General features: G+C 44.1%; 2 protein-coding genes across 6 annotated transcripts; one reads left to right on the top strand and one right to left on the bottom strand.

The window, feature by feature from the left end:
• Positions 1-243: 243 nt before the first annotated feature.
• zp3d.2 (zona pellucida glycoprotein 3d tandem duplicate 2) lies at positions 244-4,283 on the top strand (the record flags this gene model as incomplete). Its single annotated transcript, XM_047599112.1, has 8 exons — positions 244-900; positions 1,979-2,094; positions 2,177-2,280; positions 2,709-2,883; positions 2,946-3,051; positions 3,130-3,215; positions 3,311-3,384; positions 4,069-4,283. Coding segments are annotated over exons 1-8 (1,338 nt in total), but the record flags the coding sequence as incomplete, so codon positions are not given.
• A 455-nt stretch (positions 4,284-4,738) lies between these two features.
• fli1rs (Fli-1 proto-oncogene, ETS transcription factor-related sequence) lies at positions 4,739-23,487 on the bottom strand. Of its 5 annotated transcripts, none has more exons than XM_047599273.1 (10): positions 23,312-23,487; positions 16,129-16,343; positions 14,411-14,586; positions 11,505-11,708; positions 10,563-10,655; positions 7,956-8,024; positions 7,781-7,843; positions 6,756-6,803; positions 6,437-6,514; positions 4,739-5,854 (listed from the first exon to the last, which is right to left on the bottom strand). In XM_047599273.1, the coding sequence occupies exons 1-10, from the start codon at positions 23,327-23,329 to the stop codon at positions 5,328-5,330; spliced, it is 1,491 nt and encodes a 496-aa protein (XP_047455229.1). In that variant the 5' UTR covers positions 23,330-23,487; the 3' UTR covers positions 4,739-5,327. The 5 variants fall into 5 exon arrangements, with proteins under 5 accessions (XP_047455229.1, XP_047455228.1, XP_047455230.1 ...); XM_047599272.1 differs by having other exon boundaries at positions 14,411-14,589; positions 23,312-23,486; XM_047599274.1 differs by lacking the exon at positions 23,312-23,487 and adding an exon at positions 22,822-23,247 and having other exon boundaries at positions 14,411-14,589.
• Positions 23,488-24,864: the final 1,377 nt, after the last annotated feature.

Consider the following 24,864-nt stretch of genomic DNA (forward strand, 5'->3'; position numbering starts at 1 on the left):
AGGAGTTTCTAGTTTTCTCTCTCTCTCTTTTGATTAATATAAACCGTATGTGCATAGAAACTCTAATAAAACTCTCTTAAATCCTCCAGCTTCATGAATATGTCTGCAGGTTGAGGTGACGCTTAGTTCAGTGTGTTGCATTAATTAAAGTTGTGTCTGGCCCAGTTATTGAGGAGTTACTGTCTCTTTAAACTGGAACAGGGATGTTTTTTTAGTTGACCTGCTTCTCTTCTTAACGTGGACTGACTGAAAACAGAACAGACTCTGCTCAGCTGCAGGTTTGTTGGTTCAATCTGCAGCAGAAGCTCGTGTTGTTCCCGGTGAAATGACCAGTGGGCGGCGCTGCGTCCCCCCCGCCTCCATCCATCCAGGTGTGCTTCATTTGGCCGCAGGTAAAGAGACCCTCTCCGCGTGTGAAGCCACCTCAGACTTGTGGACATGTTTTCTCTCGTGTTCTTCCTCCTGGTGCCGCTGCTGTCGGCTCTGAATCTAACGGCCCCCCCGCAGGTGAGGAGCGTTCACCGGAGGGGGGCGCCGACCCCGCCGCCCTCCTACCTCCGCCTCCCCGTGTTCGTCAACTCGAAGCAGCCGCTGGTGGAGAAGGAGCGTTTCTCTCCGGCCAGAGGCTCCGGACTTGAGCCGCTACCCGACGCCGTCCGGGGAGTCCTGCTCCCGGTCCAGGCCCCGGTCCAACCCGAGCCCGGTCCGCCCGGCGAGTCGCCTGATTCGGTGCAGATCTGGTGCAAGGTGACCCGGATGCTGGTGCAGGTGGAGAGGAGCGTTCTGGGTGCAGGCGACCCCGTGTCCTGGCTCAGACTGGGGACATGCGGTGCCAGCGAATACACCTGGGACCACGTCTACTTTGACTACGACCTGGACGCGTGTGGAACCGAACGCGCGGTGAGTTCAAGGATCCTGGACCTTGTGTTACTACTAGTGTGGGTTTGCATTACTTCATCTCTCAAGCAGCAGAAAATGAAATGAAATTGAAAAAAACAAACAAACAAACAAAAAAAACGTGATACCATCAGAATTAAAAAAAAACACCGTGACACCAGCCCTGCTCTGATCAGCTGTCCCATAAACCACCCAGAGGAATCATAGAGGGTTAAAACCGGTTCCTCCGGGTCCAGGTGAGTGTGAGGCTCTAGTCACGTGACCTCCACCCACAGATGTTCCTGATAAAAACCTGAACCACTCGGAGGAAATGACCTGAAACACCTGAACCTTCAGCCGTCTTGTTTTTTTAAGGGGTTACAGTGAGCTGGGGGGGGACACATACATTCAGCCCAGTTTGATCTGGAGTGGGACTGGTGAGATGACGGCATGATAACCTCTAAATAATGACAGCTTGAGATGTTTTCCGTTTGTTTTAGCTCAAAGAAGAACAAGTAGTTTAGGAAAATGCTACATTTAATAAACTATCCTTCTTTTCTTAATATAACTTAGGTTCATTGCTGTCTGCTGTTTAGTCCTGGTCTCAGAAGCTGTGAAAAATGAAAGTGGTCCAGTTTCTCTTTGTACGTGTTTCCATTGAAAGGTCTTTTGAAAGTCTCGTCTTTTTTGTGGTATCTATCCCATAATTCTCACTTTGTGGAAGATGGACTTCAAATGAAGTGATCACGTCAAGATGCCAAAAGAGTGTTTCCTGATGAGAGAGCAGAGATGTTTTAGCTGAGAGGTTTTTAGAAATGTCGGTGTTTCCATTACCAATTTTTTATTGCAGTGTTTAGATTTTGCACATTTCGGGGAATGGAAACACAAACTGTTGTGTTCTGTCGACCGACGCAGAAATGGAAATGTGGGGAAACGTTTAAGGTCTTGTGTCAGATTTTCGCATGTTGCAAATTCATGTGGACGGGACGTGTGTTATGTTAAAAGTCCTAAGTTGATCACTTTAAATGAATTCATGCTAACATGCTAACACCACTGTAGCATTGTGTTAGCGTTAGCGTTTAGCTCAGCTGATGTCTTGTAGATGGTTGACAACATGGTGACCTACTCCAACACGCTTCGGTACGACCCACCCGGGCTGCAGGCGCCCATCAGACGAGCGGTGCCCTTCACCCTCCCCGTCTCATGTCGCTTCCCCAGGTGAGAGGTTCTCTTTCTGCGCCACGCCCCCGCCACGCCCCCACCACGCCCCCACCCAGGTTAACCCTGCTCCTCTGTCCAGGTACCAGTACTCCTACAAGGTCGGCTACACCCCCCAGGTGCAGATGCGAGACATTTACAAGCAAATGACGAAAAGAGCAAAGTTCATTCTGACGCCACGAAACGGTACTGACACCTGCACCGATCAGCCACAACATTATGACCACCGACAGGAGGAGTCGATAAGAAAAACTACACGACAAACATCCAGAGACCAGACGCCCATTTAACAGCATCATGTGCCTCAGGATCTAATTTGTCCATATTATGTCATGAATGCATCCTGCACACTCTACAATAAAGAGAAGGGTTATACACAGATCAGCCACAACATTATGACCACTGACAGGAGGAGTCGGTAACATTTTAACCATCTTGTGACAGTTCAGTGCTCTGCTGAGAAACTTCTAGATCTGGTATCCATTCATGTGAATGTTACCTAGACTTATGTAGCCCCCACCTAGACCAGACCAGACATAATGTTATGGCTGAGTCTCCTCATGGTGTTTACATCCCTCTGCAGCCTGACCTCCCTCCTCCCTTCTGTCCTTCAGCTCAGTGGAAGAGGCTTTCCCCCTCGGATCAGTACGTCCTGGGCCAGCCCATTTACTTCGAGGCCGAGGCCCCGCCCATGCCCCCCAACCAGAGGCTCTACATCCTCTCGTGCTACGCTACCGCTGAAAAGTCGCACGCCTCCACGCCTCAGTTCCCCATCGTGGCGAACCTCGGGTAAAGCAAACGGCTGGAGGTTTCCTTTCATTTTGCCGGCGTTCATCTTCTGTCTCGTTTAGATGTATGGTGGAGAGCAAAGCCGGGCGCTCCAGGTTCATCCCGTACAGGAACAACGTGGTGAGGTTCTTCGTGGACGCCTTCATGTTCATGGGGAAGAGCAGCCAGGTGAGAGGGGGAGGGAGGGGAGGGGGCTCTGGTTTGAGCCCAGGTCTCAGACTCTGACCGGTCTCTGTGCCGTTGCAGCTCTTCATGCACTGCAGCATGTCCGTGGCCAGCTCCATCCCCACGACCACCACCAAGTCCTGCAACTACGAGCCGGAGGCCGGACGGTACGGCCCCCACCAGACCACGCCGGGGGAGGAGGAGGAGGAGCGTGTTCATAAAGTTTTAATATTTTAAATATCTTCTTTGCTGCTTGGCTCAGGTGGGTGGAGCTGTATGGATCAGACTCCGTGTGCTCCTGCTGTGACTCCAGCTGTATCTCTACTGCATCTACAGGTAAACTCCTCCTCCTCCTCCTCCATCATTGTCCAGAATAAAATGCATCTCATCTTTAAAGGAGGAGGAGAAGCCTCATTAACATTAATACTCCTCCCTCTCTACAGAGAGGAGAGGAGACGTGGAGACGTGGAGACATGTTGAGACATGTTGGACATTGTTTTCTTCTTCTTCTACTCTTTCACTTCAGGACTCAAAGGAGAAACTACTCCTCCTTATCTGTTTTTGACTCCTTATCCTTCTTTTCCCTGTCTTCCTTCTTCCTCCTCCTCCTCTCAGCAAGTCCTCCTCCTTCTTCTTCTTCATTCTAAATTCATTTTCGCCTCCTCTTCTTCATCCTCCTCCATCTCTCTCTTCTCCTCCTGATATATCTGACTTTTTCCTGAACCTCATTCTTCTTATTGTTCTCCTCCTTCTTTAACTCCCCTTCTTCATCCCTCTCCTCTTTTTGTTACTTTCCTCCTTCTTATCTTCTTCCTCTCCTTTTTCTCCTCCTCCTCCTGTCTCATCCTCCAGTGTTTGTGCTCCTCCTCTCCATCATTAAACGTCTGGTTTATGTCTGGATGTGATCGTGTTGTGTTATCTGGTCTCCATGGTAACGGCTCATCTTCTGACCCCAGCCATCGATCAGGATGAATGATTTAAATTAAAATAACCTAAATAATGTTCTGCTCTATCTTCCAGTGACAAAAATAATCAGCAGCCGACCGTGGACGGTGAAACCTAAAGGGAGACCAAACTCCACCCTGAAGAGGAGGAAGGCCTCCACCACCTCCTCCAGCACCACAACAACTCCACAACCTGAGGCCACTGAGTGGACACCAGAGACTGAATCTACAGCGCCGATGAATAAGATGGAGAAAACTCAAAAGGAGTTGGAGGAAGGTGAGGAGGAGGAGGAAGAGGTGAAGGAGGAGGAAGTGGAGGGGGGAGGGAGGAGGAAGGAGGAGAGGAGGAGGAGGAGGAGGAGGAGGAGGAGGAGGAGGAGGAGGAGGAGGAGGAGGAGGAGGAGGAGGTCTCAGTACCTCGAACAGTATTTGAAGAAATCTTTGGTTTGGATTAATAAAGCTGGCATATGTTGACTCCGGGTGGATTCGTTTTACTTGTGGTCTTGAGGAAGCTGAGTGCAGAGCTCTTTATTTATTCCACATGCAATAAGAAGAATCTAGAAGCATGAAATAAATAAAATTAAAGCTTATTTTCTTTCTCAATGGAAGCAGAAGACAATAAATCGGTTAAAATGTGGTATATGAACAATATTTATATATGTAATAATGAACAGACAGATTCATCTTTAAACCTAAACTTTAAACCCAAAAGTGCATGTGTTAATGATAGTAGTCACAGGAGTCCATTGTTTTTTAGGTACAGGCGTTATTTATTAGCTTTATGTGATGTGTATATGTTTATTGCTACATGACAATCATTCTGTACAATTTCCCTCTTACAAAATGTCAGGTCTTTGTGATAACTGCAGGTTTTTTTTTTTTTTGTTTGTTTTTTTTTTTTTGTTTTTTTTAAGTTTCAACCTGCGACGTAGGCAGCGCCGCTATCAAACACTTTACAACAGGCGCCATCACACCAGGCACTTATATTAGAAGAGCAACAGAACAAGAACAGAAGAACTGTTAATACAGTATGTTTTCGATATATTCAGGAAACTTGTGTACACAGAGTTCAAAAGCGGAGTTTATTTACCCCACGTATGGTCCTATTTTACATTTTTTTTTTTTTGTTTTGTTTTTAGGGAAGGGAAGAAAGAAAAGTGACAAAGACAACATCGTAATGCCTTCACAAACCGGACCGTAGCGTCATATCGCCTGCGTTTCAGACAAGGGGTTCAGCTCAGGTTGCAGTGAACGGAGCTCGTGAGCCTGTGATTGCCGGCACACTTGGGTTCCTCTCCTGTCTTGTTCCCTCTCATTCTGTGAAATGCATCGTCCTCAGTAGTACGAGCTCAGGTGAGAGTGGGTGGCTGGGTGTCTGGTCATGGCTGACCCGGGGTAGATGGGGCTGCTGGGCGAGTTCCAGTACGTCGACGGGGGCCCGAAAAAGTTGCCGGGTGAGACGGGCATGGGCGCGGGGTGGCCACTCATGAAGTTCATTTTGGGCTGGTGGCTGTGGTATTGCTGGACGTACGTCATATCGGGCGTGGTACTGTACTTGATGCCACTGTCGGCGGCGTGATTCTGGTGCGCCTGTGAGATGCCCTGGAAGTCAAATTTGTAAGCGTAGCGCTTTCCGTGCACCTTGGTCATGATGTTCTTGTCGTAGTAGTAGCGCAGGGCCCGACTCAGCTTGTCGTAGTTCATGTTGGGTTTGCTTTTGCGCTCGCCCCAGCGCTTGGCCACCTCGTCCGGGTCAGTCATCTTGAACTCGCCGTTGGTGCCCTCCCAGGTGATGATGTTGGCGTTGTTGCTGTCGGACAGAAGTTCCAACAGGAACTGCCACAGCTGGATCTGCCCTGAGCCTGGGGGGCACAAACAAAGACGTTAAGGATGACAGAAGACGTTGGTGTTGATAAAAATTAATGAAATGTTTGGAGCAAGGGTGTATTTCAGGAGGCTGGACCATCAACACAACAGGATAATATATATTAATGTTTACATTTAATGTAGGAAGGTCAAGACTTCAGCAGCTCTTGTAGTAAATGGAACAACTTTATTGTTTCGGCTCATTTTAAATGGAAACAACCAATCGTTTACATGCAAATAGGCACATAAGTCAATGGTCATGTGGTCCAATCTCAGTCGTGACCTTCCTACGGTTTCTTTTCTACCTCCATGAACATAAGTAGCAGGTGAAGTTGCACCAGAAATGCAACCATTTTAAGAAGAATAAGTTGGTCAGCTTAGTTCTGGATGTTGTGTCCTGACTAAAAACAGTCAAATAAGGAACATCAAGCCACAAGGATCAAGAACTCTTCTTCCTGTGTGACTGTGCTGCATGCCTAACATCGACAGGACTCGTATCTAACACTTCTTTCCCACCAAATGTGACCTTTTCACTGTGTGGCTTGGAGAAAGGGACAGACATCGGGCCAGAAACCTACCCACAGGCCTGTGAGCGCTGGGGTCAGGGAGCTTGTATGGACTTTGTTTGCCCGTTCGGTTCTTGGGTGAGCCTCCTTCTGTGAGGAAACAGCAGGGCAAACAGTCATTTTGGTGAGAGGGAAGCCAGATTTCATCTCGGCGTAAGCGTTGATGCAATGCTGCTGACACAACAGGTGTTACTTGACGTTTACTCCATTTTGGAAAGTAAGTGTGTGCGTGTGCCAGCCCTAGATTGCTTTACTTTGCCAAAGCAGACAGTGTAAAGGCCTCATTTGTGTCGTCCTGGTCTTTTTATCTCGTGGAGGTTTAGACTCTTACCTGGATTAGCTAGTCGACTGCTAATGGGTCCTAATGTCTGATAGGGGTCTGGAAAGAAGAAAATACACATTACCCAGATATTAAGAAAGAGATCAAAAGAAAATGTTTCTGATCTTACAGGAATTGAGCTAGCATGAGAAAAACATCACTTATTGTCCATGATCAACAGCCGATGCATCACTATATTTATCTAAATACTTTAGCATTTTTATGACTCTGGATCTCCTTTGACGTCTCCTTCAGTTCCACGACATGGTAGATATTTGTGTTTGAGTGAAATAACTCTGGTTTGTCACAGTTTCTAGGTTGGATTGTTCACGCTAAGATGAACAGAGACAAACTGGTAAACGTTAGCCTGCTAGCACGCTAATCCATTGACTACATATAAAGATGGACAACACGTCACCGACAACAGAATTAGGAGCTGTAATCATGAGCTAGAGATGTGATTTGGTGCTTTGTCGTACTGAGGTTGTCCAGCAGATCTTTGCTGGAGCAGAATCGGTTCCCAATGGAGGGCGGTGAAAGCTGGCCTGACTTCTAACTTCAAATAGCACAGCTTCTACAAACATGACTGTCACGGATGCTCGCCATCTGCATCGACTGTAGGTAAAGATGAATAAATCGTCTGTGATATTACCGGGAATTTTTTGCAAGAGAGGCTTTGAAGCTCAATCTCCGACTGACTCCAGCTAACTCACAGCTAATTCAAGAATGGCCACAAGCCTTGATAATTCATTCTGAGTTATATAAAGATTCTCCTGAGATATTAGTTCTGGAGACCAAAATTGATTTTGTACCAGGCTATAAACATGTTTGTTTCTGTTGGGATGTTCCTAACATGGAGGACCATTGCTTGACTTTATCATTTATTTTCCAGATAAAAATGGTTGATGGTCGTACTCGGACCATTTCTAGCATTTTGTAAACTCATGGTTTGGTTTTGTTGCGAGTCTTTTGGAAACTGATGCACTGACTGAAACTAGATCTCTTCTGCTTGGTGCAATCGTGGACTGTTTTCGTACCTTGAACAAGTCTTGGTGCAGGCTCTGTAACTCTTGTGCTGTGTTGGTGCTCCATGGACGAACCTATAAATCCAGAGATACACAGTAGAGCGTGTGTGAACTTGTGTACATTTCTATGCAAAACCGGTGGTTGTTCATGGTTGCTGTGCATCATGGTCGGTTTCAGTCATCGTACCTTTGGGCACTGCAGTCATGGTGTTTGTCGGCCAGCTGTTCCTGCGGCTGATCTCATCAAAACCGCTCTCTGCACAGAAAACAAGGACAAGAGCAGATGGCGGAAAAGCGTGAGACGTCTTTGAAGTGGACAGTGAGACAGGTCACAGCAGGAAGGAAGTCACCGAACTCAGACAAAGACGATAAGACGTTGGAGGTCTGAAGATGACCCATCGGCTTCTTGGGTGAGCGTTCTTTTGTTCAGGCCACCCCTTCAGCTGTGACACTGTTAGTTGTGTCCCAGGAGTGGGACCCATACCCCCCCATTTCCTATGTCGGTGCAGCTGTTTCCTGTCTGAAACTGGCTGTTAAGTTTTGGACTCATCAGAGTTTTGTCAACGGAGCCTAATGTTGTGCCAAAGGAACCTTTTTAGACTTCTGAAACTGCGTGTTATGGCTCTGAAACTCCACACGGCATATTTAAATCCCTAAATCATTCAAGTAGTTCTTTTGTGACCCTGAACTCTGTGATTCACGCCCAGAAACACCCAGGCTATGCAACCAACAGGAAGACGTGTCAATTAAATGCTCTGACAGAAAAGTGACTCTTTGAGGAAAATATTTCTTTTGTGCATTTTGAATTGTGCTGAGTGAAGAATATAAAATCATCCTGGAAAGTTACTTGTTTACCTCACTACAGTATGTCATACAATACGTCACGTAAAAGAAGTGAAATGTTATCAGTACTTGGAGCCGCTAGTGGTAAAATAACACTTCAGAAAATAAAACTCCTGTGACTACACAGTGGTGTTTAAAAGTATTTGTACCTCTTAGTATTTTCTACATTTCTATATAAAATACTCAAAAGTTCTGCAGATTTTCACACAAGTACTGAAAGTAGACAAAGAGAACCCAATCAAACACATGAAACTGAAATATTATACTTGTACTTTTCCAGGAAAATGAGTCAATATTACACATCAGAGAGGTGAATCTCTAGGATCCCAAGTTATTTTCCAGGTCCAGTCAGAGTCTATGTTTCCAGAAGTGTTTCCATCAATGTGATGAGACTCGGTTTAGTTCTAGTTTAGTTTTTATAAATCAGGGATTTGTCTCATGTTTGTGTTGAAGTGTGTGATGACAACAGATCAAAGGAGCTTTGTGAGGAGCTCAGAAAAAGAGTTGTTGTTGCTCATCAGGCTGGAAAAGGTTCCACAACCATCTCTAAAGAGTCTGGAAGCCACAAATAATCCACAGAGAGTCAGACAGATTGAAGACGACTGTTCCCCTCCACAGGAGTGGTCCACCAACAAACATCACTCCATCATAGTGGGAGAGGAACCAGAGGAACCCAGGGGAACTTCTAAGCAGCTAAAGGCCTCTCTCACATTGGCTGATGTTCATGTTGATGAATCCACTCAACAACCAAAGACACTGCTCTCTGTCCACAAAGAACATGTGGGACAATGTTTAGTGGACGGATGAGACCAGAGTAGAACAGTTTGGTTTAAATGTTTGGGCATCGTCATGTTTGGAGATGAACCAACACTGCATTCCAGCATCAGAACCTCATCCCTCCATGAAACATGGGGGCGCTAATGTCCTGGTTTGGGCCTGTTCTGCTGCATCTGCTCATCATTGATGGACCAATGAACTGTGAATTCTACCAGTGAACTCTGAAAGAAAATGTCAGGACATGAGTCCATGAGCTGAATGTGAAGAGAAACTGGGTCATGGAGGAAGACAAGGAGCCCAAGAACACCAGTGGTTCTCCAGAAGAACCAGATGAATGTTTAGGAACAAGTCAAAGTCCTGACCTTCATCCAGTAGAAATGTTGGTGCATCAGCTGATGAGAGGAAACCACCAACATCTCACAACTGAAGCAATTGGATCAAATTCCTCCAAGCTGCTGTAGACACTGATCAGCAGTTTACCGTAAACCGGGAAGGATTCACGTTTTACAACTCACAGATAAACAGATTAAACAGGGTTTAATCAAGAAATTTAATCGGTTTAGGGTCAGTCTCTTTGTCTACTTTAAGGAGTGTGAGAAAATCCTCTGAGGTTTTGGATCATTTTTAAGAAGCAAAGTAGAAAATTCAGGTTGCAAAGACTTTTAAGCAGCATTGTGTGATGATGTTTACGGGTGTTATCAACACCAAGTACATCAGCTGTGCTTGAGAATGGACTTTAAAAGCTAGTCTTCTAAAGTACAGATTCTGACGGGAGGAGGCAATTTGCTACAACTTAAATGCATTCTGGGATACGTGTCTGTCCAAAGTCCACACACGTCACCTCCTGATGCGTCTTAAAATAAGATGCGACTTTGTCAGGTGGCGCTTGTAATTTGAACAGAACTGCAGATTGATAGACACCAAAAGACAATGAAGACAGGAAGTACTGACAAGTTTGGATCTGAAGCAAAAGCATTCTGGGATATGTGGTCCTCCCATGTCCACACAAGTTGCCAGAGCACCCTTGATTATTATAGGGTGGTACTTAGTCAGATGGGGCTTTGAATAGGAACAGTATGATAAACGCCCCAGGAGTCTGGCCTGGTTTAAAAGGTTCTGGTTGCTGTTATAGGCTTTTATTTTGGACCTACAGGTGACGAGCTGATGATCTCACCTGCTTTCACCTGTAGCCTGGGCTGCTGCTGTGGTGGTGGGGGCGGCGGCGTGTTGTTGGTGGGAGTCGTGGGGTACGAGAACGTCGGGCTGCCTGAAGCAAAAACAAAAGAAGAAATCGTGTTTGTATTCTTTAAAGAATTAGTGCAGAATCACATGCTGTGTTTCCATCCCCCCTAGAAATGTGCCAAACCTGAATATCACAATAAAACTGCATTTCTAAAAACCTCTCAAATATCTAAAGCTAAAACATTTTTCCATTTGTTTTGGACATATCGAGAGAAAAGTGTATCACAAAAGTGCAATGGAATTGCAATTCCCCCGTCACCGGTTCATTTAAAGTCCATCTTCCTCAAAGAAGAGATTAATGTGATACCACCAGACGAGAGAGTTACAGCAATTCAACTTTATCGAAATTTCAGAAATATCGCTTTTATTTTGAGAAAAACTGTAATGGAAATGCAGCTATTGTGACTACTTTTATAAAACCAATCTACAATGAGATGACTGCAGTGATTTCCAGAAGCCAGAATGCTGCTGCTGCTGCTGCTGCTGCTGCTTCACTCAGAAACTCTTTGAAAATGATGCAACGCAGCAAGGATCCAGAATCATCATGACATACATGTTTTATGCCAAAACAGGAAATCCGCGTTCACAAAGAGGAACAGTGGTCACAACACTTACTGGAGACCACAAATGTGCTTCACAGCACAACAAACTAGAGCCTCTGATGACATCATGCCGTTAAAACAAAGAGGTGTTTCTGACGCGTTAGCAAAGATTACGATACGACTCCTCTGAATACGCCCTTTCAGGGTGAAGCTGCAGATGTTGGCTCAGTTTTCCGTTGGTTAGTCGAGAGCCTCAGGTGAAAAACTCCGCAGAACAATGAAAAGCTCTCGAGACGAAACAATGGCCAGGGGGTGGTACTCGGGGGCCTTACTCTGCCGGAGGTAATTGAGGTGCGAGAGCAGGATGTCTGCGTTGTAGGCCGACGTGAGCCGCATCATGTCGTCCTTGCTCATCTTGCACAGGGCCTTTCCATCGAGCGCCTGGAAGAGCAGGACGTCCACCTCCTCCAGGACGTACTCCTTGATGGCCCAGTCCAGCCACTGCCTCACGTGGTCCTGGGTCCACACCTCCGGATCTGAGGACAGGACAGACGCATGTTCAACAAGCGGCGGAATCTTATCTCAGTATCTTTTTTTCAGTTTGCACAAAACTCTGATGCTCGTGCTGCTGCTTTGCTTAAAACTGCCACATAAACAGGAAGTTGTAGATGTTACTTATAGATGAATTATCGTCACTTATCACCTGAATACTTTGGCTTCTTACAGATTATTTGACATGTCTCTGTGCACAAGCAGGAGACATGTTGTTCTCAGAGGCTTAGCTTTTATTGAAAAATATAACGTCAGGCCTCACAGACCTGCTGGGCCTGGAACTCAATGTGATCTTTGTTGCATGGAAACGTGCACGTGAGCTTTAAGTTGGGACATATTATGTTCTGCCTGCAAGCACTGAAGAGTTCCTGTGATTACGATACCAGATGTAAAGCAGCTGAAAATAGCTGCTTGCAGGTGCAGCGATTTGCAGAAAAATAAATGCATAAAAGTCTTAATTTTTAAGTTTTAACCTGTAATCTTCTTCTTCTCCTTGAACATTTGGTGCCTCAGGAAATAAACTAATAATTAGCGCACTGCTAAGCTGCACTGCACGATAAGGAGATTTCAGATATCAAATGTTTGCAGTTTTAGTTTTAAGAGTTTTTTGCACGATAATCGCAATCAGGTCCGTTTTATTACAGGAAATATATCCTCACCTTTTATTGCATCGATTATCAATTAAAAAACGTAAAAAATAAAGAGGGGTGGTTGATTAAAAAACATGACAAGGTAAAACTTAAGAGTAAAGTCCAATGTTAATACAGTGACTTTAATATGATTTTAATTTTAGTTTCTAATTTCTGTACATATGGGCTGTATTTTATTTTTATTTATTTTTATTATTTTTTAAATCAAATGAACATTTTTTCCTTTGACACGTGATAAATCACGTCAGTCTGGTGTTAAGTAACTCGATTACAAATTAATTTGAGCATTTTATTATGTATTAATTAATTATTAGATATATTTTTTCCTTTTTTGAAGGAAACCTTCCTGTAAATCAGCGTCACATGTTCGTGGAAAAGGAGGCGACAATCAGGATTTCCTGGATGTTTGGCATGAAACATTCCCAGCTGCCGTCCCTTTAGGATCCTTACAGGCAAATACATTTTAGAATAATGAATCATCAATCATCATATCGTCATAATATGAATCATGTTCAGTTTCTTACTGTTTGAATTAGTTTTTCGAAGCTTTTAAATGTCTAGCTGAATGCCCCACAAATAATGTGGTGTTTTTTCATTTATTTATTTACTTTATTTTGAAAAAAACTAAATAATCACACAGGAATGGACACAAGAAGCATAAATAAGAGTAAATGAAAGAATAAAAGTGAACATAAACTAAATAAGCCAGGAAGTATAAACTTATTTTATCCCACCCCTTCTTATTTATTTATTTATTTTGCATAAAGTGCCGACAAATTTAATATAAAATGACCAGAACATGAGTTTAATAAACAGTAATATGATGGTAAATCCATTTCCCTTCCCCTCACGGTGTCAGACAGAACGAACCCCTTTCACTGCGTCCTGATCCAATCCATTCTACTCATTAATATTAATTTAATTCTAATAATTATTATAATAATCACATCCTTCAGGGCTTGAAACCGCAACCATAGTCACATATAATCTGTGGGCGACAGCCTCTACGTCCATCAGTTATTAATAGTCACTGCTGGAACTTGTGTTTCAAAACTGAAATAATAACAATAAACAAGTTCTTTTTTTGTTTTTAGCTCTTTTGTGCTACGGTCGCTCACATCCTGGTGTGGGGGTGTGTGTGGGGGGGCGGAGCCTCCCCTGTCCGTAAAAGCTGTAGTGACGCCCCTGGTCTAGCTGCTGTTTCTTGTTTTTCCTTTTCTTTTTCTTTTTAAGGCCGTTTGTGAGTCTTTTTATTCGGTGTAAGAGTTTCTGCTGAGCCCTGACGGAGCCGGTGGGATTCAGGAAGCTGGTTTCCAGTAACAGACTCTGGTGAATGGAGGCGACCACACCCCGGCCTCCTGATTGTTCCCGGCGCCGGTGACTCATTGATGAACCTCGGCAGATTTTGGGGGTGATGAGGTGATGGAGCAGTGAAACTATTAAAGTAGAAAACTACTCGCTGCTCCTCTTATTCTCTGTGTTTTTTTTTTGCATGTTTGTCACATTTAAATGTTTCTGATCATCAAACTTAATTAAATATTTAGGCAAAAGTAACACAAGTCAACACAAAATGCAGTTTTTAAACGAAGCTTTTTATTATTAAACCTGAGCATCGTGGCCTCGTGTGAATTAGTGTTAATTACTTGTGTTTTTACTCGTGGTGTCTTTGTCTTGTGTTTAAATTTGTTCGATGATCTGAAACATTTAAGTGCAACAAACACACATTAGAATAACAATAAATCAGGAAGAAGGAAACGCTTTAGTTTCTATTTTATACGTTTCTGCCTCACTATAGTTTTTATTTTTACCTTTTAAGTCTCTCCTTCTATCCATCCATCTCTCTATCTCTCTTTATCTCTTTCTTTCTCTCCATCAATTTCTATCTCTTTCTTTATCTCTCTCTGTCTCCTGCCTTATTTATCTATATTTATCTCTTTCTTTCTCTCCTTCTCTTCCTTCATCTCTCTCTGAGTCTCTGTCGTCTGATTGGCTGATCTTGAAGCTCCTCCTCCTCCTCCTCCTCCTCCTGGACTCACCTGCCGGGACGATGACCCTCTTCTCCTCGGTGGGGGCGCTGGGTGGGGTGGTGGTCTGGGTGGTGGTCTGGGGGCTGACCCGGGGCTCCGGGTACGAGGTCTGGTACGACATCTGAGCCCCGTCACTGCTCATGTGTCTGGAGCGTTTGGACACGCTGCAGTCCACCGGAGACTCCCTACTGGGGGGGGGGGACACAGGGACAGTCAGAGGACGCAGAGACTCCCCACTGTGAGGTATCAGCCACAACATTATGACCACCTTCCTAATATTATGTAGGTGACTCAAAAACAAAAACTATCACTCATAAAAATCAAGAAAATCAGTAGTTTTATCGTCTTTAAAGGTTCAGTTATTACAGAAAATGATGCTAACGGTAACGAAATGAATCTTGTTTTATTTTTCTGGATGGTGAATGTGATGTTTTTAAGGCCACGTCAACACCTTGAACTGTTCTTCATGTTCTTTTGAGTTGTTTGTGTGTGTGTGTGTGTGTGTGTGTGTGTGTTGCTGTGTTTTCATTCCCTCTAGAAACGCACAAAATCCAAACATCTCAATGAAAAACTGGGAACGGAAACACTTTCATTTCTAAGAACCTGTCAGATTTCTAAAGCTAAAACGTCTTTACGCTCTCATGAGGAGCTTTTTCAGACGCGTCGATATAAAAGTTTATCACAAAAGTGCAACGGAAACATTTTTTTCCCATCTCTCCGTCGCCGGCGTCACCAGAGATGATGCAGGAGGTCGTGTGACCTCATTTGAAGTCCAGCTTCATTTAAGAGAATAATGGGATGTCGCGTAAAGACGAGACTTACAGAGAGATTTACAGCTCATTCACATAACATGTCAATCGATTGAGGGGGAATGAATGACTGACTGACTGAATGAATGAATGAATGAATGAATGAATTAATGAATGCCAGGTCCAGAAGTTTCCCAGCAGAACTCTGATTTGTTACAAGATCAAAGTCGATGTTATTTGTTCTCCTGTCAGTGGTCGTAATGTTGTGGCTGATTTCTCTTCCAGCTGATTTCACAGCTTCAGTCGGGTGTCAGCGCTGCTCAATCTTCACGGAGATAAATTTAGTCAGAACTGTTCCACTGAAATATGTATAAAGGGCAAACTTTAAATTTAAAACGAGCTGTGATAAGTGTTAAAAAAAAAAGAAAAAAAAGACGTCCTGAGGGTTCAGAGCCGTCGTCTCCGGAAGAAAGAAAGAAGTAGATTTAAATGTGTCCTCCCCTTTAATTTCCGGGAGGAGTTAAAAGGTTTAATCTTTAATGTAAAAGGTGTGAAACATTGACATATATGTTGAGGTATCAAAAAAGACAAGATTGCAAAGGATCTCTGGTTGAAAAAGTATGAAAACTGGTTAAAAGCACGCGGCCTACGAGCTGCAGCCTTCATCAGGTCATAGCAACAGGAAGTAGGACACCTGCAGCTCTTAGTGGGCGGGGCCTTCCCATTACATCACGCACCATGTGACTAACAGCCAGTGGGTTACCAGAACCCAATTACTTAAAAACATGTCACTAGAGAGAAAGAGAAGGGGCAAAAATGTGTTAAATAGAGAGAGAAGACGAATAATCTAAAAGGTTTCTCTTTGGAGATGAGAACGTCTCCTCGTCCTCGTTTCCTGCATCGAACAATAAACAGGAACAATAAACTCCTATTTTTAGTTTTCGGGTAAGACCCGTCTGAGCTGGGACCCTGACTCACCTGGTCCCGTTGACGTGCTCCCCTCTCTTCCCGGGGTTCTGCGCCGCCGGCCCCGCCCACTCCGGCTCGGTGGGCTCGGGGCTCTGTTTGGAGGTCTGGCTGCTGAAGGCGCCGGGCGGTGACGTCATCTCAGCCTTCATGTGCATGGCCGGGGCGGCGGGGGTGTAGGGCGGCTCGAACATGGGCTGCTCCTCACTCACCACGGACAGCGCTTCCTGTCCAACAGAGACCAGCAGACACGGGTCAGGACCCAGACACAGTCACCACACCCTCCACACCTCTACACCCTCCACACCTCTACACCCTCCACACCTCTACACCCTCCACACCTCCCACACCTCCACCCTCATCAGAAGACTCTTTCTAAGCTTCATTCTCACTGGAAATGGTTAAAAACTGGTCTAATCCACGTTTCAAAGGGTTCAGCTGTGACAGAAAATGATGCAGACAGTGAGGAAATGAATCTTTTTGTCATTCTCCGGGTGGTAAAGTCCAGATTTCTATTTTTAAATCCAAACAAACCAAACAGAAAAAGTCCTCCAACAGTGTTTTTTTTGTCACTTTTCTTCTGCAGCTTATTTTATTTTATTTTATTTTTTTTAAATCAAGCTCCTCGGGTTCGTTTCTAAAAATTACACAGAAATAAATAACCTTAACCTTCTACAAAGAAATAAATATAAAAAACATATCTAATAAGTTTTATTCTCACGGCAACGAGTTAAAAGTGGCCACCAACCTGTAGTTTAATCATCTAAAAAGCTTCTCTTGGTGGTTAAGTCCAGACTTCTATTTTTAAACCCAAACAAACCAAAACCAAAACCCCCTCAACTTTAGTTTTTTACTACAAAATGAGTTTCCTTTCTTCTGCAGTTTGATTTTCTCCTCGAGTCTTTGGAAAAATCTAAACAGAAATGAATCTGTCTTTATAGAAAATATATAAAATCTACTACACTTTATTCTGGTTCCTCATCTAAAAAGGTTCAGTTGTTACAGAAAAGGTTGCAAACAGTTCTGAACTGAATCTCTTTTTATTTTCTGGATGGTGAATGTTAATGTTTAAAATGCAGATTTCGGTTTTTAAACCCAAACAAACCAAAAAGAAACTTTAGTTTCAGAGCTGAGCGTCTTCTGCAGCTTTTTTTTAGCTTTAGTTTTGTTTAAAAAGAAGAAAGAAATACACAGAAATAAATACAAAAAAAAAAGAAAACTTTCTTCTGGAGCCACAGCTCTAAACTCGTCAGACTCTCGTATCGTTCCTCACAAAAAACAAAAAAACAAGAACTAATACTGTGAAGAGTTAAAACTGGGCACTAATCTATAGTTTAATCACCTAAAAATGAAGCAAACACTTGTGAAATGAATCTGTTTCTCTTCTCTGGGTGGTTAATGTGAATATTTTTATAATTACGATCAACTTTAAAATGCAGATTTCCATTTTTAAATCTAAACAGCAACAAAGTAAAATGATTTAGTGAAACAACGAGTCTCTTTTCTTCTGGATCTTGGTTTTGAATCAGTCTGCAGGTTCTACTGGGAAACATTTAAAGGCCGTCGCATCACAAAATCAAGAAAATCAATAATCAAAACGTTTTTAAACTAAAAACTGGTCTCATCTGTAGTTTCAGTTGCTACAGAACGGTGACGAATTGGATCTGTTTTTATTCTCTGGATGGTTATCGGTTATTGTCAACTTTAAAATTCAGATTTCTAATCCAAACATTAACCAGGAAGTAAAATCATCCAGTGACTAAATCGTCTGAACGTCACTGTCTGTGTTAACCGGAGGGTTAATGGTCATTTCGCTCTAATCAGTCTTTTTCCTCCTTTCCTCTTTCAGCCAATAACCTGTGACTGTGCAGCAAAGCGAGTGAAGACGAGCGCGGCGCTGCCTCCAGACGTCGAGGCTCCTCTGAGCTAAAGTGGTCGATTTAAAGATGAATGTTACTGAGCAGAGGGGAGGTTATGAAACCACCAAACTGTTGATAGTGTGAAGCAGCTAATCTGGAACAACATCAGCAGCAACCTTAACCACACTTTTATTTTGTCGTTAGGATTAGGGTTGTGCATGTGTGTGTGTGTTTGTGTGTGTTTGTGTGTGTGGAGGTGGCGGGGGGGTGGGGGGGGTGAGCTCAAGGTGGAGTCTAATTGAGATTGAAGTCCTCTTCCTGTGCTCAGGGCCTCCAGCGAGGCCTCAGAACCCAGATGATGGCACTGGTCGTCCCACGCACCCGACGGGGCCAACGCCGGACCTGTTGTTCAGTCACATGAACTGTGCGTGTGTGTGTGTGTGTGTGTGTGAAGTTTGTGTAAGTGTGTGTTTGTTTAGAGGAGCCGAGCATTGTCTTCGGGCCTCGTACGTCAGCGCTGTGCTTTTTCAGTGGCCTACAGGAAACCTGGCCGCCATGTGCACAGGAACCTTTTGGCACAGGCCAAGGGAGAGGAAATGGTGGAGTTGAGTGTGTGTGGGGGGAGGGGGGAGGGGGGTGTTAAAAATGTAGGTCATTTTAAAGCTGGAAAACAACCCTAAAGGCCTGTGGTCAGGGAGGATGGGTGGTGGAGGGGGGGCCGGGTTCAAAGCGCAGAGAGACGAGTGCAGCCTTGATTGAAGCGCCGCCATCATTGTTTTTCTTCTTCTTCTTCTTCTTCTTCTTTGTCTGTTGCGTGTTATTTTTTTTTGTTTTGTTTTGTTTTGTTTTTAGCTCCGTTGCGGCCCGAGCGTTGTCGTCTCGATGCGTGGCACACACTCTGGCATTTCCTCCACGCTGCAAACAAACTGATACATAAGTCAGCAGAGGGTGGATTCCTGCTGCTGCTGCTGCTGCTGCTGCTGCTGCGGCGTCGTGGCGGATACGCCCTGTTGGACTCTAATCACGCTCAGCTCAAACATTTTACTCTTAAATAAAAAGTCTGATTTCTATCAGGACACATCCTCCCTGAAGGACGCACAAGATTTAAGCTGAATAATAAAATGTCTTCAGTCTTTTACTTATACGTCCTAAACGGTTGGAAGAGGCAAATTATTCTGTTTCTTTTTCTTTTCTTTTTTTTTTTTTTTTTTTTTAGTTTCCTGCTGCTGCCTACATTACCCATGATGCAAAGCAACCTGACTGCTAACAGTTCAGCCACCAGAGGTTCAGGTGCATGTCTCAGAGTTCTTCCTCATTTTAGATCAGGGGCCACATACGACCCAGTTTGACGTGAATGGGGCCGGAGCAGTAACACAACAGCTTCTTACCTGATAAATAACGACAACTCCAAATGTTTCTCTTTCATTTACTGCAAAACAGTACAACTACGTGTAAGAACTGCAAGGTACAATTTCTTGTTTTACTGAAAATTTTTCAGCTGATATCTTCAGTGTCATTTTTGCAAATTGATCCACGGGCCAGACTGGACCCTCGGGCGGACCGGCTTTGGCCCCCGGGCCTTATGTTTGACACCTGTGCTTTAAACCTTTTAACATAAATAAACCGGTTCTGTTAAAGCTGAGAGCCTTCACATGATCAATAACTGTATTAAACCTACACGTCGTCTTTAATGTATTACATCGTTTATTTGGTATTTACTACGTTTCATCCGGACTCTTCATAGACACTAACAGGTCTGACATCACCACCCACCCTCCACCTTTGCCTACTTCTTCTCTCTTACATGTTCTTGCAAATGTGGTATAAATAAAGTTTGTCTTCCCTCTTTGACTCTGCTCCCGTCCTTTATTTTACAGGTTTTATTTCCTAAAGTCTAATTTTTACACTTATTTAAGTGCAAATTCCTTGCATGTGCACACACACTTGGCTGATGAGGTTGATTCTGGTTTGATTTTGGTTTTATAAAGTTAAATTTCACATGAATTGCAGCATTAAACATTCATACACCTTCACTCTAAAAGGTCCTAAAGACTTAAACAGATGATCTTTTACATTCAATGCATTATTTTTCCATTATTATCTGCCTTCATTACCCATGATGCAACCTGACTGCTGACAGTTTGGACAGATATTCAGGCGTGCTGTGTGCACGTCTCTGGCTTCTCTTGGAGTAATTAGCCTCGTATTTAGAGCAGAGACGAGTCTCAGAGTGAATGGACACGTCCTGTCTCCAGGTGATTTGCTGACATGTCACAGGCTCCGTGCCCGTCCGTCCTCATGCAGAGGCCCTTTTTACTCTGAGCAGAAGTGAAAGAGTGGACTGAAAGTGGGATGGAACGCTAGCGAATACTCACGAGAATCATAGTAATGTTCAGCGCTCAGGCTCAGGCGTCTCTCTCCTTCTGGGAGCTCAACGCTGACACTGTCACAACCTGCAGATGCTCGTTTAGATCCAGCAGAGTCTAACGCTCCCGCTCTTTCTTTATCTCTTCTCTCTCTCTCTTTCTCTCCATCTCCTCTGCACACTGATACAAATATACCAAAATGTGGCCTGACCGCTGATGCCACAACTGACTTCCTGCTCAGTGTTTCAGCTCGTTGCTCAGTGACACAAAACAACTCTTACCAACGTGACCTTCTCGAGGCCGAGGCCGCCTCGTGCCTCTGCGCCCTATAGCTGCTCACTGCGCTGCTTCACTCCGGGCTCCCTCCTCTCCAGTAGCCAACATGGCGGCTCTGTGTCAGCAGCTCTGCAGGTTGCATCACAGAGCATTGCCCAAAACCAACAGCTCGGAGTGTGATCACACATTTACGACACACGCGCCTCACTTTAAAAACACGTCAGGAAGGAATCCGGCACCGAGGAGCTGCTTTAGAGCTCAAAGGTTCTCAGAAAACAAACAGAAAACATGTTAGATTTGACTTGATAGTAAAATTAACTGTTTGTTCTGCGTGAGCCACATCCTGTAACGTCTCAGCTGCTGCTCAGCTCACGACTCTGTGGACGGATTCTGCTCCACGTTTACTCCAGTGATCGTTTCTAAAAGTTGAGTTGACGCCACTGGAGAAGCTACTACAGGGCTTCAAAAGTTTACTTTGGTTCCTTAGAAAGAGAAGCAGGAAGCTGCTCTCAGATTTCTGGGTGTTCTTTGCACGTTTGCTTCAGTTATTAGAGCAGTTTCAGATTCAGAGTCAGGAGGCTTTTAAAACGAGCTGCTGGAAGTTTAGCCCAGCCTAAATATTTATTCTGCTCTTGATCTTTAGTTGAAGTTTAGTTAAAAATCATTATTTAATTAATCTTATTTTTTTTTGTGCAGCAGGAGGACAAGGAGGTGGTTTACAACTTCATTAAGCCTGACTTCTATCACAGATCAGCCTGAGTTTCATAACCTCGTCATTTTGTTGAAGGATAAAGAAGCAGAGATATCAGTAAAATGTTCTGCAGCCGGATCAGTCATCTGATCTGGAACCACAGATTTGACATTTTTTACTTTTTAGAGCTCTGAACATTTTTATTTGATCTGAATTTAATGGTCGAGTTTCAGGCTATTTTAATGAGGTGTAGCCAACAATAACAAGCCACAGATAGAGCTGTGCAGAGGCGCAGCCCTGTGCTCGTCATGTCTGAGGCAAGTGGCACAAAAGGAGAAGTAAAAGTTCAGTCAAGCTGATTTTGCAAAGGCCTGAGCAGCTGCGCTTCTGCTGCACAAACAACGGTGCGGTTTTCACAGCTCGGAGGCTGACAGCACGCAGGCCTCTGCAGGCCTCTGCAGGCCGCACACACACACACACACACACACACACACACACACACACACACACACACACACACACACACACACACACACACACACAGAGCCAGGCTAGGCCTCCTCCGCGTCCCCGGACAGAACACGACTACTCAGAACAATGCCACCTCTCACTTTGTCCACTCCGCTTCATTCTGGCGACGCTTTGTTGCCTTTTTGACATTTTTTTTTTTTTCTGGTCCAGGCAGCGGAAGTGTGTGCGGAAAGTCTGAGGTTTGAGACAGGAAGCCTGCTGAGTTCAGATAACGACACCTGACAAGTGCTCCCGTTTGCAGCTATAAATTATTCTTAAAATAACCGCAAAACACAATCTACAGGCGCAGTTCAAGAGAAGAATCCTCTGCATAAAAAACTCTTCAGTAACTAAAGAATCCATCCACCAGCGCAGCATAGACTGCAGGAAACCAACACGATAAAGCGAAATGTTTAAAGCTTTTATTTTTTCTTCTGCACTGCTTCTTTAATTAGCCTCAGTTCTAATGTAACGAAAATAATAATGCAACTCCAGAAACACGTCAGCACACGAATAAGTGGAAGAAAACAAGAAACGAGGGAATTATTAGTTCCTCAATCCGCAAAATCCTTTTTTTAAATGTTTCTTTAGAAAAACAAAAAGAATTTGTTTGAAATGTGAATTGGTTCGTTTGAACGATTAGTTTGGAGCGAGTGGAGGATGAGCGCGTGAACGGTGCGTGCAGCTCTGGAGAGATTCGCGTGTTCAGAAAGAAATTTATCTTTTATTGCAGAAATAGAAATAAGTGGCTGCTGCTGCTGCACGGAGGCGAGTTCGTTGTGGGATAATAAAGGATCTGGGCGCGGGCGTTCGTGTTGATCGGATCACAAACGTTCAATTATTGCGCAACTTTCGGTTAATTTTAATTAATTCCACTAAAATGTTGTGGAGCACGGAGCCGAGGCACGAAGGCCTCCGCGCCGCTTTCTCTCAGAGTAACGCGTGGAAGCTGTCACGGGTCTTCAGGAGACGAACAGGTGTAAAAGTGTGAAATGTGAAATACCAGAAATCTGTGATGGAAACGAATCCTCCAGGTCCAGCTCGGTCCATGACGCCTTCAGGGACATCTGCTGCGCGCACCAGCAAAGTCATCCAGTGACTTTAATTAAATGTTTGTCATCCCGGTAAATGTTCAGTAATTTCCCTCTGCGTGTGCTGCTTGTCTGTGGCTCCGTGGATTGTTCGGAACGAGCTCAGTTAAACGCAGCAAATTCGTGAAAGAGAAGAAAAAAAAACGCGCGCGTTTGGAAATCCTCTTTTTACGCGTGTGCGCGGCCACCAATTAGTGTTTTTATCTGAGTGTAAAGATGTAGTGGTTAGTTGTGTTATTATAGAGCCGACATACAACCACGAACGGGAAGGAAGAGGAAATTTTGTACAAGAAGGAAAGAGTGGGGAGCTCGCATCACCGCCTCGACTCTCTCACTCAGCAGACTCTGGTGTGGGTGGCCGCCCGCCTGTCACCTCCAGCTACGAACCAAGCCAACACTCACCTTTATCGTACAGTCCATCGCAGCAGCCTCGCGGTCTTGGTCATTTAGTCGTTTTGTGAATGTTCCAGATAAATTAAGGCTCTAAGCTCACTTCAATTCATGCAGGGGTGCATTGGCTCTATGGCGCAAACCATTGCAGTTACAATTTTTGCTCGCAGACCATAACCGGATGGCAAGTTTCTCTCTCTCTCTCTCTCTCTCTCTCTCTCTCTCTCTCTCTCTCGCTCTCTCTCTCTCTCTCTCGCTCTCTAAATTGGGAAGTGAAGTCACTCAAACTGCTTCTCATGAAACCAACACCTCCCGCTCACAAGGAAAAACAAAAAGCTCCATTAGATTCAGAGGAAGTCAGAACATAAACACTTTAAACAGTGTTTTTTCTTCTATTAGTGTGTCTGGTTACGTTTAGAGACATTAAAGCAGGATTTTAAAAGGTTAAAAACACCACGAGGCCAAGCTCGTGTCTGATCAGAGTCTAAAAAAAGGCCCAGAAACTCAAAACAGAGCAGTGTCACCAGAAAGACTTCAGATTAAAGCTGAGCCTCCAGTTTGTTCTGTCGTTTATTTGTTTGTTAAATCTTCTTAATCTTCACAGCTTTATGTATTTTGGTGAATATTGTGGTTAAATAGTGAGAGAACAGTGAAATCTGGGAGAAACAGGAACTGAATGTGCTCCATGTTTTTGTGGAGACACATTGAATCCTGACTTTTAAAGGTTGTAGCAGCGTCCATCTCCTGTTAGTCTGCTTGTGTTTCCTGCGCTGATTGCTCACTGTCATTCATCATGTTTGTTTGAACGGAAATATGCAAATACATGTCAAAATAATAGGAACATGTGCTGGTTCCCACACGGCCACAGCCTCCTCCGTGAGGGTGGAGGATGGAGTTTGTGTCACATGGTTAAACTGGACTGATCTGAGGAGGTGATTGTTCCATATTCTGGAACAAGCTGTAAACTTCCAGTTAAACCAACATCTCTCAGTTATTCTAAACTCCTGCACGAGGCCTCTGCCTTACCTCCACAGATCATCCCCAGAGCTAATCCCTCAGGAGAAGGCTCGTCCGGGTTCAGCCCAGATCGTTCCTTGAAATCTGTAAAAAAACGTTTTCTCTCTGCAGCTCAAACAAATATTCATCCACAAGCATCGAAGCCATTCAGCCGGAGCAGGAACGAACAAGAACGTCCAGGTTCCTCCGTGGAAAGAGCAGCTGCTTTAATTCCACATAATACTGAGAATATTAGTGAGTTAAAACCTTTAGTTCTGACCTGTTTCACTGAAGCTCGTTTCAGTTTTAGAAAAATAAACGACACAGTTGGAAACTTCTAGATTAACACAATTTATTGTGTTAAATGTCCAGAAGAAAACTCTTTTTATCTGCTCTGGTTGTTTCTTCCAATTTAAGAGCACTAATGTTTTTGTTTTATAGTTTATTTAACCTCCAGACAGATGCATCTCACATCAGTTTAACATTTATTTCATTCCTGGTGGAGAAACAGCTTCTATCACATTTATGACGCCAATACTTGTTGCTGACGTTGGATTAATCCTCTTTTC

Source organism: Mugil cephalus, chromosome 11 (assembly GCF_022458985.1).
Source record: "Mugil cephalus isolate CIBA_MC_2020 chromosome 11, CIBA_Mcephalus_1.1, whole genome shotgun sequence".
NCBI classification, from domain to species: Eukaryota; Metazoa; Chordata; class Actinopteri; order Mugiliformes; family Mugilidae; genus Mugil; species Mugil cephalus.

What these genes read in the sequence shown, in the direction of transcription:
- fli1rs (XM_047599272.1), bottom strand. An exon ending in TGCACCAAGACTTGTTCAAG is followed by an intron (nt 6,804 to 7,780) that starts GTACGAAAACAG and finishes TCTTCTTTCCAG; the next exon opens with ACCCCTATCAGACATTAGGA. An exon ending in CAGTCGACTAGCTAATCCAG is followed by an intron (nt 6,515 to 6,755) that starts GTAAGAGTCTAA and finishes GTTTCCTCACAG; the next exon opens with AAGGAGGCTCACCCAAGAAC.